The 12,872-nt window shown below is 32.2% G+C and overlaps 1 protein-coding gene across 1 annotated transcript; it reads left to right on the top strand.

The window, feature by feature from the left end:
* Nucleotides 1–2,424: 2,424 nt before the first annotated feature.
* LOC143556087 (sulfoquinovosyl transferase SQD2-like) lies at nt 2,425–6,751 on the top strand. The gene is made up of 11 exons (XM_077045512.1): nt 2,425–2,634; nt 3,039–3,105; nt 3,199–3,269; nt 3,362–3,479; nt 3,562–3,635; nt 3,745–3,800; nt 3,907–3,990; nt 4,119–4,206; nt 4,423–4,500; nt 5,707–5,763; nt 6,144–6,751. The coding sequence occupies exons 1-11, from the start codon at nt 2,525–2,527 to the stop codon at nt 6,655–6,657; spliced, it is 1,317 nt and encodes a 438-aa protein (XP_076901627.1). The 5' UTR covers nt 2,425–2,524; the 3' UTR covers nt 6,658–6,751.
* Nucleotides 6,752–12,872: the final 6,121 nt, after the last annotated feature.

Genomic DNA, 12,872 nt, shown 5'->3' on the forward strand with positions numbered 1-12,872 from the left:
CAATAGCGGATTCCATTGTTTTCTTAGTGGATTCCCCACCATACCATTCGATCTTCACAAATTCTCACTAAGACCATGTGTTGTGAAAGATGCCATCCATTACGATACCAACACCTTCCAGGGCGCCAATAGGCGTTAAACACCTTTACACGGGGGCGTCAAGGGTGGAGGTGCCAACAGGTTGACAGGAGCTAAAGGATGGAAAAGTTGAGACCAGTAAAATCAAGCACCATGGTGGTGCCGGCCTCATGGCCTTCCACGACACTTAGTCTAATAATGCGCACGGCTAAATAGAGTATATTGTCATATTGGCAACTATAATTTGGAAGTTTGATAGAGAGGTTTTGAAATAATCTTATTGTGACCAACTCTTTCTTGTTAAACAATAATATATTGGTTACAAAATTTAATTACAAATAGCAACCTATAAAGCCTTGTGTATGCTTTTGGTACATGATGTACCTCGTAAAGAATTCGAGTAATTCACAAGCAACTTAAAATTTACTTAACTTGAACAAAGTTGAGTTTAATAAGCTCGACCCGATCTCAAACTTAAATTACAACTCATTTAAAATACATGAAGATAACTAAATAATTATATATATATATATATTATATTTAGTATATCATATTTAAATTATATATGTGTATATATAGGGGAGGTATAATTTGAGAATTGAGTGAGTTGTAAGAACCTTAAGAACTAATATGAACCACTCATTTAATTAAATACATAAGAGATTTGTGGTTGTTTTTAAAACATAATATAAAATTAAGTTAGGAACGAGAAACAATAATATTATATTGTAAAAGGGTGTTTAGGTAAAACTACACATAAGACCATCCGTAGTGGAGGTGTTTCTCACCTAAAAATTCTCCCATAACTCTATAAACACCGCCCCCCTCTAAGTTATGAGGTAAGTTTTGACAAGGAGAGTTATCCACAAAACGCCTCTCCTCATCTCTTCTAGCCAATCAGATTTTTTTCCCCACATTTTTTCCTTTTATTTATATTAAAAAATTTGAAAAGAATTAAAAAAATAATAATTGTCTAATGATTGTTGGAGAGCTTTGAGGCTTTTTGCCACTATACAATTTTTTACAAAACTCTTCATTGCTGACTAGGATGACATGTGTCACACAATGCCCATATGCGAAAAGTTTTGACTACACATGGTCTACCATCTATCACATCAAAATCAAATCTTTTATCATGTTTTTTAATTACAACTATTTTTTTTATTAAATTATCATATTTTCAAATAATAGTAAACAAGATACATAAAGATTTTCGTATTTATATAAATAAATAGTTTTTTTTATTTTAAAAAATAAACAAATTTAACAATGTTCATAATAAATGTTAATTTTATAAAGATTATTACAATTACCAAATAATATAACAAGAACTAACCCAATTGCAAAAATTAAATAAATTACACAAATCACATGAACTAGAAAAGATACATAAATTACCCACAATACACAAATTACATAAATTACTACACAATAAAAAAAATTATATAAATTGCATCTACATCAATTATGCAAATTACCTAAGTTATATCTACTCCAATTACATAAATTACCAACATTACATTAATTACCCAACCATAAAATACGAAAAATTACATAAATTACCGGTTACATATGCTACACAAGATACATAAAATTCACAAATACAAAATGCACAGATTACCAACATTACATTAATTACCCAAATTACCAACATTACATTAATTACCCAACCATAAAATACCAAAAATTACATAAATTACCAATTACATATACTACACAAGGTACATAAAATACACAAATACAAAATACACAGATTACATAAAAATACACAAATGATTCAAATTACTCAAAATCACATAAATTATACAAGTTACATATATTACACAGTCACAAATACATAAATCACGTATTTAGGTTATGTATTACACCTTTGTATGGTAATGCTATTATTATGGATTTCAATAATAAGTAACGTTTAATAAACGAAATTTTAATAGTTCTTTTAAACCCATTACTTATTTCAAACATAAAGTAAATTATAATGTATTATACGTATGAATTTAGTTATGTTAGCATATTACTATTAATAAATTAATCAATAAAGTAAATTTGTCATTTTTAGTAATTATAGTTACGTAAATAACTTATTTTGATGGATTAAACCAAATGTTTTTGGTAAATCAATTTTTCATTTTGCATATTATTTTTTAACAAAAAGGCCTCACACAAATAATACGAGTTGAGTGTTAAAAGAAAAGAAAAGGAGCGACCCCACAAGAGTTGGATCTCTTTGAATTTGAGTTTGAATGGGCATATGCTTTGAGATGATTCCTTGATCGAATATCCATCCATGGAATAATCGAATTGGATAATGCCAGCAGCAGCAGCAGAGCATATTATATTACAAACTAAACCCCTCTCTCTCATCTGGCATCTACAACTACTACTGCATCTGCCTCCTCAATCTTTATTCAATCTCCTCTCACATCAAAAGTCAACAACAAGAATGACGATTATCAACAACAAAGAAGATGAAAGTCCACCTTCGCAGGTTGAATCTCAGATTGTGACTCAACCCAGGCGAATTGCTCTCTTTGTCGAGCCTTCTCCCTTTGCGTCAGTACTCTCTTTCTTTTCCTTTCCTTTCCTTTCCTTTATTTCATCCCCTTACTTTCACTTGCAATTCTTCTTCTTCTTCTTATTATTATTAGTACTAGTATATATACATATATATGTTAGGAATGAAGGTACAGTATTTCTCACTTTAATTGACTATTCTATCAATCTCATAAGATTGTTGTTCATTGCAACTTACAAGACCAACAGATTTATTTCATATCTATATCTATATCTATATAGCACATTTCACCTAATTAAGGATGATGACATATTAACCGCTTTCAACTAACAAAAGGTTATGCTATGCTGCTGCAAAACTCAATTTAGTTAACACAATTGTTACCTGTAATAAATATATCATTCACTAAATAAATAAGTATTATTCTTAATCTTTATCACAGCTATGTTTCTGGATACAAGAACCGCTTCCAAAACTTCATTAAATATTTGCGCGAGATGGGAGATGAGGTACATCATTTTCTATACACTATACATACATACATACATACATACATAGGTAAATGTCTATTCTATTTACAGATTCTTTATTTGTAATTGTAGGTGTTGGTTGTCACGACTCATGAAGGCGTGCCCGAAGAATTTCATGGAGCAAAATTGGTTGGTTCACGAAGGTAATTAGTTGATCAAACAAAACTTATCTTATGATACAAATCTTTTTATTACTGTTATACTAACGATTTCTTCAATCTTATTTTTTGTGCAGTTTCCCGTTCCCATGGTACCAGCAGGTACCGCTTTCCCTTGCTTTAAGCCCTAGGATCATCAATGAAGTTAAACAGTTCAAACCGGACATCATTCACGCATCATCTCCTGGTATAATGGTATGTATGTATTTATCATGTATCTAATTATGCTGCGTGTGGATGTTTTGCATTTACAAACATTTTTTTAATTTGAAATTAGGTTTTTGGAGCGCTTACAATTGCAAAAATGTTGTCGGTCCCAATAGTGATGTCGTATCATACACATGTGCCCGTGTAAGTGAAATATCTTAACCAACTTATGAGATACGTTGTATAATGTACTTAATGTATATGTATATTCAAATATATATTTTGATGCTATAAGTTTTTTTTTCTAATATAGTTACATACCAAGATACACATATAGCTGGTTGGTGAAGCCAATGTGGTTAGTTATAAGTATGCAATGATTCTTCCTCTTTTGCTATTAATTTTTTAGAATTCAAGATTTATATATTTTGGAATTTTGATGTAAAAAAATTACGTTTCTTTTTTTTTTGGTCAGAGTTTCTTCACCAAGCTGCTGATCTTACATTGGTACCATCGGCGGCTATTGCAAAGGATCTTCAACAATACAAAGTTGCAGCAGGTATGCCAATTGACTATTTTGCCGCTTCCCACAGCCTTATAATGACTAGTTTTAGGGACAAAATTGGAATTTTAATTTTGTTGGTTATCCTACTAATGAAATAACATGTTTTTTATTTTGTTTTTCAGCTAACACAATTCGTCTATGGAATAAGGGTGTGGATTCGGATAGTTTTCATCCGAAGTTTTATTCTCATGAAATGAGAATTAGATTATCGTATGTTTCTTCTTTGACTAACTTGGATCAAATAAGTCAAACAAGTCAAGTGGGTTAAAAGTGTTCAAAAGTCTAATACTTGTTCCAATAACATGTAAATTATAGTTTTTATAACAAAATGGTTGAAAACGTTCAACCCACACTAAAACTATTTTCAACCCAAATTTGTAAAACAATTGCACGTATAATATTAATATATGTTTTTTATTCATTCAGCAATGGCGAACCTGATAAACCATTGATCGTACATGTTGGACGTATTGGAGTCGAGAAAAATTTGGATTTCCTTAAAAGGTACCTTCTACTTTATTTATTCCCTGCATTCAATAAATTTATTTTTGCCAATGTTTATTCCGGTTTTTAGAATTTTGAAAGTTTTCTATTTGCAATGTTACAAAGGTTATCGGAAAACGAACTTTGAGTTTTTCTAAATGAGATAACATGTTTTATATTCTTTGAAATAAACCTTTTTTGATAAGCAGTTTAATATTTGCCTATTTTGTACAACATCTTGGTGGAATTAAAATTACAATTTTACCTTAGGTGAAATAAGTTGTTTTAAGTAGGCTAATTACTTGCAAGCATAACCATAAGTTGTTTAAACAAGCAAGCCCAATTCCTAAATATCTCCTCAATGTATGGTTATTGTTAAGGTGAAAGTGCTATTTTATTAAGTGTATTCTCGATAATACAATGTTACATGCATATATATAGACAGCAATCCAAGAACTCCAATGGGCCTTAACGCTAATGACGATTAACCCTAATATATATTCTAAAAGTTAATTAAAGTAACCTCTTACTTTCTATTGATTTGATTGTGCATTTGTTATTTAGGGGTGTGCATGGGTCGGACGTCCGGTTTAGGCTCAAGCTGAACCAAAAACCAAAAATCCGGTTTTTGAGTGTTTGAAAATCGTTTGGTTTCGGTTTTTTTGGTTTTACCACTTGAGCTTTGAAATATCATGGCCAAAATAAATATTGGCCCAAAATAATGAATTTGGGACTAAAACATTAGGTCTAAATCTTTTTGATAATTAATATAATTGATTGATATATATGTTGACTGAAATATTTAGGTTAATATTATTTTATTAAATTCTTATTAATTATCTAAAATAAAAAAAATGAAATTCCATAAGTTAGGTTCAGTTTGTTTTTTCGGTTTTAATTACATGCAAACCGAAACTGAATTGAAAGTTTAAACCAAACCGTTGGTTTATTTTGTTTGGGTTCGATTTTTTTGGTTACAGATCAGTATTTTCGGTTGTATGTGCACCCCGTGTGTAAAATACATAAATAATAGACGCACCCTCATCTCCTCATTCTTTTTGGGCTTTTTAAATCTTAGCATCTTCATATCCATGACACACTTCGGTAGCACATTGGTAATCTTAAAGATCCATATCAGTATTATCAATTTCTAATGATCAGAATGGGTAAATAGGTAATTTTAACATTGTCCAAAAAAGACTTCTAAAGTGTTCATTATTTGATCAGTGTCATGGAGAAGATCCCACATGCAAGGATTGCTTTTGTTGGAGACGGTCCGTACAGGTAATCAATTAAACTCCACCATTAATATGATGATAATTTATAAATTGTTCAAGCACGAATTGTGATAATTGAGGATTCTGCAAACAGTTTATCCAAAAGAGGCGCCAAAATCCATTTACCTGTTGTTAACATATATATATTAGGTGTATGGAGCAAATACAAATGACTTTTATCGTGAAAAGTGTACAAATAACTATAGTAATTATGTTAACACTAGTGTAATTATTATTGCTATATAACTTTTGAACTAGAGTAATTATTATTACACTATTTTATTTTTAATAACATAATTACTCTAGTTAAAAACTGTAATTAGTAGGTTAATTTTATTTGTATTGGATATTATTAATATTAGAGTTTAAATATATGTGTTTTGACAGGGAGGATTTAGAAAAACTATTTGAAGGAATGCCAGCTGTATTCACAGGAATGTTACAAGGCGAAGAATTATCTCAGGCATACGCTAGCGGAGACATATTCTTAATGCCTTCAGAATCTGAAACACTCGGGCAGGTGGTCCTTGAAGCCATGTCATCAGGGCTGCCTGTGGTGGCGGCCCGGGCAGGTGGTGTGCCTGATATTATCCCAGCCGACCAGGAGGAAAAGACTGGGTACCTCTTCACTCCTGGTGATCTTGATGACTGTGTAAACAAAGTAGTTCCGTTGTTGGAGGACTCAGGGTTGCGTGAACAAATTGGGCAGGCTGCCCGAGTGGAAATGGAGAAATATGATTGGCGGGCGGCCACACGAGTGATTAGAAACCAACAGTATAATGCTGCTATATGGTTTTGGAGAAAGAAACGAGCTGAATTAATGAAACCGTTGTATTGGTTGGCTAAGTGTTTTCTTCCTACAGAATCGTGCCCGAGGATAACTGCTTCGGCTAATTCGTAAGTTGTAAATTTAAATTGTGAATTTGTGATGATGTTTTCGTAAAAGCAACTGGTTTGGTTGTAGGATAGATATTGCTGTATTGTTTGTAGTTTTGTGAAGTATATTTATTGTTTTCATGTATTTGATATATTATTTGTATATGATAATCTTAAAAATTTGTAGTATCCTTTAATTTTATAAGCGTACTTGTAATTATTTGGCATCTTCATAAAAGTATAGTTAACTACACATACAAATGATCCATGTGGGTTCTCTGTAGACTCCCAGTCATACCTTTGGACTCTCGCGGGTACTGATACCATTAACGGAACACCCAATAATTTATTGGGTTGTGTACGAAGTAAATTTCCAAATTTACAAGTTTAAAGTTTGCGGTGCCAATCTTGGGTTAAACTCCAACTTCTTTTGCATTTGGGTTTTGAAAGACTATTTAAGAAATTAACTCAAAGATGGAAAGTCTAATCTCTATATAACTTTACTACAATACAATTGGATTAAAGAGTTGTCAACTTACCTTAGATGTCTTGATCAAGTCTCGGAATCAATCATATGTGATATTTAAAGAAAAGTTAATGAAAGTTAGTATTGTATCTCATACATGTTCTAAACTGTAACTTGAAACTTCGAAATTGAAACTTTTGAAACTTGGACCTAAAAGTGTGACATGAGATAAACCACATAAACCATTTGTGTAATTTACTCTAAATATATCTTTTATAACCTTGTTTTTTGTAATAATTATAGATATAATAACTTGATTAACTTCTTTTATGGGCTGAGACATGAGACGACGAAATAGCTCTAGATTTGAGAAATTGGAACAAATTTGTATCGGTTAGTATTTTATATAGATTTTCCACTCGTTTACATGTGTTAGTGCATGATTTACATGTGTTAGTGCAATCATCGATGCACACAATACATGCAAGAATAGTATAGTTTGTGCATTGATTGTTACATTACATGTCTTGTTGATTATTCTGGCATTCACATGTTACACTTCAAATGCATTTTTCGTATAATGCTATTGATCATACACTAAACGTTATTGATATTAGTGTAATTAATAACACGTACATACATTTTATGTGTCTCTGGTGATGCTTTTAGTGTACTAATCTAGTTATTAAATTTTTAATCACGTAGATCTAAAAGGTTAGTTATATTTTTAAAAGTTATACAATATGTGGAAGCATTGATGTTTACTATTAAAATAAAACTAGATGTTTTCACGACGCGTTGCGCCGTTTTGGGCTGTTGTTGTAAGACGAAAATATCCAACTTTCTATTCTCACAAAAATATTTGTGCAGTGATACAGTCCTCTTCGGATAAGTCCAAAAGCTCTGACCCGGATATCGTGTATTCAAATTTCCACATACCAAGCTGACCTGTTTTAAGTCCAAAAGCTCTGACCCGGCAACACGAAAATGGATTAGCAATAGTAGGTGGTTAAGAAGGACGACCAAATGTTCAGTTCCTCTCATGACAACGCAATTAAAGCTCCACCAGCCTATTCTTATAAATCTTGAAGATGTCGTTAATGTTGTACAATATCGCATGTCTTGTATGCTTATGTTTTGGTTAAAGCGACAGTGAGTCTTTGATCTCTGCTGGATCAAATGGAAAGTCAGTTAAACGGGTCGAATTCCCGATGTGTATGTTTCACACATACAAAGGCACTTTAGATAAAAAAAAATTAGAATGTTATTGTAATGATACAGATTTGTAATCATATTCGACAAAATAAGTATCCATTATGAATGAATCGTTATATGTAGGCCACAATGGTCTGATCTGCAACTTAATAATATGCCGCAGTTAACCAAATCCTTGATCCGCAATTAAAATTAAATGTTTTTACCTGAATAAGTTTGATCCAATTTTTGAAGTCTTTATCCAACCCAACTAAGATGCAATTATTACTATGTAGAAGGTAGAAAGTTATAGATCATGTGATCTACCACTATCAAAAATTGAAGATGACTAGGCTATTTATAAGCAAAGTTAAAACCATAGACCAAAAGGATAACTCTTTTTTTTTTTTGTTAAATATAATTAGTATCCTTTTCAAGTGATTCTTGAAACAAATAATAGATTTTTAATGGTGTGGAGCTTGTTTTCACTGCCTCCAGCAAACGGACAGGAAAGCAGAGTCCGTTTAACTATTAATCAGCTACTAATTTCTTCCCCTTTAGGGTCACATACACATTCACAAATTGATGTCTCGCTATACCCTTATTGTAGAAATGACATAAATAATTACCATCGATTGAGGGAAAAAGATTATAACAAAGCAGCGGCAGTTGTTCATTGTTCTCTTCTACAAAACACAAATACTGTAGCTTTAGGTTTGCTTTTATATATAGTATAATGTGTAGGTCGTGGCAATTTGAAAAGAATAAAGCCCAATAAGAGATTGGTGTTTACTTTTCAAATTTGAATTGAAGGTCAGGCGTGCAAAGAATAAGGTCCAATTTAGGATGATGTTTGACTCAAAGTAGCAAGTTACATACATGGTACTCTTTTTAAGATAAGGTGTGTTTTTTCACTTTGATTGGATACTTGTCATATTTCACATGTGACTAAATGTATGTATGTATACTACTTGGACGGACATCTCGGTCGTCGTTATCATACACTTAATATAAACTAAAATATCTTGATTACTATTAAACATCAATCATGGTAAAACAATATTAATCTTCATACAACTATGTTAACACATGATATGATATTAGGTTTGTTAATTAATAAGCAACCAACTCCTTCATGTTAAATAAATAATCACACACTCTAGTAAGTCTTTGATCATTCTCTTTCATTTATTGCATATGCAAATTTGTATATGCATATGTATCGTTATTCAGTCATATGATTGTATTATAGGCTGAAATCCTGAAATCTGAATACATGAACATGACCAATCTTATGCTCTTTGCACCTTATTGCTACTAAGATAAGATTTTACTTAATACAATACAACTTTAAACCAATAAAGTAATGTTTTATCAATTTATTTTGAGTTTGGGGTGGGTAGGACTAGAAGGACACTAAATATATCATATGTACTTTGCAAATGTATAAAGTTTATCTATTTATTCACTGATAGTGAAAATAATTATAATAGGGCTATATTTACAAATGTGTAGGATCGGGTACAAAAAAATTTAAGACTTTTTATGGTTATAGTGTATAGTGTATACATTCTGTACACAATCACAAGCACATAATATAAACATTCAACTTGTTTATCACAAAACGCTAAATAACCTAAATCCTTTAACTGTCTTCTATTAAATTATAATATTTTTAATATTTTAAAAAAGTAAACTTTTATTTCTTATATACCATTGTCTTTTTGTTATGCATATAAAAGATCGTTATGCTAACTTGTTCACATGTTTTTTTTCAATGTTTCACGTACTTTTTATTACCTACATACGTATAGGTTTTTAACGAATTTTGTTTATATATTTTTTTTTTACAATATTAGAACTATTGAACAAACATTGCAATTGATTTAAACTATTTCTTATATTGTAAACTTTTTTAAAATAAAAAAAAATGAATAATTGGCAGTGATATCCACTAATTAGACCTATAAAAAATTGAAAATATATATATTTATAACGTTTTAATTTGAATGAAATGCCGGTTTCATACTAGTGTTTTTTTGCCATGGAAACGTGCCAAGATGTACACTTCTCGTGGTATGTATATAAGACCAAAAACACCCACCTGTAGGTGTTTTTAGGATAAGGTGTATCATGACAACTTTCTCCACTAGCTACAAACAGTTTGTTGAGTTGACCATTGATTTTGGATTGAATCTATGGGAGGAGATTAATTTAGTTGGATACAGTGTTTGGCCCTATGTATCACTTTAGAACTGTTTTAACAATGGTGGAATGTGAGGTGGGTTATATGTCTGGATTCTTATCAAGTCGTTCGTGCTGATTTGAAAGTTGCAATGGGGATAGATAAGTATGCATAACACACATAATACATGTACAGTTATTATAGATCTCTTTTTTTTAAATAAAATTTTATAGGTAGCGGTATTTGTGTCCATTTACATATACATAGGTTTCTAACACATGCTAACTGTAGAAACATGAAATGAATCTGACCTGATCCATGACGATGTTCCCCGGTCTTCGAGATGAACGAACCACGACTCGATCTCCTTCTCCGGTAGCTTAAGATCTGCAATGGTTTTTGGGGGTGTGGAGGTGACTGCTAAGAAATCTCAAGGATCTCTTGTTTACAGACACAAAAATGGTTATGGTGGTGGCTCTTATTGAGAACAACCCTTAATAAGGAGGTGGAGACCTCCTTATATAGGGAGCCTCATGGCCACCATCATGGTCACAAAACCCCCTCAGCCAAATAATATTGTATTAGTCCATATAATAAAATGAGCCAAACATAATAAATTAAGGTCGTAAGCCGGGTTTAGTACCATACCCCTACACTAACACTGTTAATACCATGTGTAAAATGGGGACCATATTAACCTCAAATCCTATTGAATTCCTTGACACACGTTTGCATTGTGCAAATGAATTAACAACCTACCGAAAAATAGGATAAGAATGGGGGAGTCAATAAGAGTCATCCTACTCAACTTACTGATCCTGCTCTTCCACATTTATTGTCCAGACCGGTGTTTCCGTCTAATAACCATAACCGATAGCTTCGGTTGTGGGATTCCTTTAACCATAAAAGAAGCCAAACTTCAGTTATTGTTGATTAGCTATGAAGCTTGGCCTTGGTTAATTTTGGTTCTTTTTTCTTTGTGTTTCACGTTTGACAGGTACGGGGAAGCACGTTTATAAGCTTAATGTTGCAAACAAACAGAAGAATCAATTCACATCTCGGCGTAATCAAAAAGTGTAAGAGTGGTAACTAAATTCATCTTCCATTCAAGAGAAGACAATTCCAAAAATGTTGATAATCTCTTACTCCAAGTCACAAATCGGTGACTTTGAAAAACCAATATCGACAAGTAGGTCATAATTGCTTATGTTTCCTAATTTCATTGTAATTAAAAGTGATAATGTGTTGGATTGCAATTTAGGGTTATTCTATATATACATCGAGTTAAACGTTTCCAGAAACTGAGTTTATCAAGAGAAACGAATAACGTGTAATAGGGTTTTTGAGTATATTTCCTATATTTATTGAGAGTTATCCAATATTCGTTCCGTAAGTGTTTTTGTTTTGGTGAGTTATAACAATTTGTTCTTTAACTGGTATGAGAGCGTTCAAGCTCTTGAAGTTTATCGATCAAAGTCGTGATTGATAAGGAGGACGCCAAAGACATCGATCAAATTCGTGATCGATTAGGAGGAGTTGAGTGATCAAATAGACTAAGGCCAATCAAAGTGTGATCCGAATATCAAAGGCCGATCAATTCGATCGAAAGTATAATATCAATTCCATACAAATTCAGGTTAGTTCTCCCGAATGGGAAGATCCTAATGCTCACTAAAAAAATCAAGAAAGACTGATGTTTGCCCGGTTAGATTAACTGAATCGTAGCTAGAGAGGTGTATATGCAAGCTCATACGAGTTCGAGAGAGCCTAAAGAACATAACTATGGATCATGAGGAGTTTCGAGAGTTCAACACCGAGATGATTAGGATCAAGATGGTTGAGAAAAGCCGAGATGACCAAGATCGTTAGTCAAGTTATACATGTCAAAGGAGATAATCTTGGAGAAAAACAAACGTTTGTATTGATTAGGAAATTATGGGGTAATTCTTAGTAGTTTTGGACTCCAAGTCACAAGTCAATGAACTAAACGACCAATATTAACCAGTAGATCATAGTTGATTATGTATCCTAATTGCAATATGTTTTCTAATTGAATTGTAATTAAAATTGGTAATGCTTGGGATAGCAAGTTAGGGTTAGTCTCATTAAATCGAAGTATTGTTAAACGTTTTATGAAAACCGAGCTAGAGTTTATCAACGAGTTATGTCTAATAGGGTGTAACACCACGTCTCAAACCCTATAAGTTTTAGTTTAAAAATACTAACTTAGAAAATATAGGGACCAAAAATGTAAATTCTGAAAATATGAACTCATCGCGATACGCGGCGGGGTGAGTCTTAATCCATCGCGTAGCGCGATGGACTTTCTGAGTCAGTGGACACGTGTCCAACCACGTGTCAACACGTGGCACGATATGACAGACCACGTGTCACG

The sequence above is a fragment of the Bidens hawaiensis genome, unplaced genomic scaffold, assembly GCF_021521415.1.
Source record: "Bidens hawaiensis isolate Kalapana, Puna unplaced genomic scaffold, B.hawaiensis_p1.1 tig00018433_1, whole genome shotgun sequence".
NCBI lineage: Eukaryota > Viridiplantae > Streptophyta > Magnoliopsida > Asterales > Asteraceae > Bidens > Bidens hawaiensis.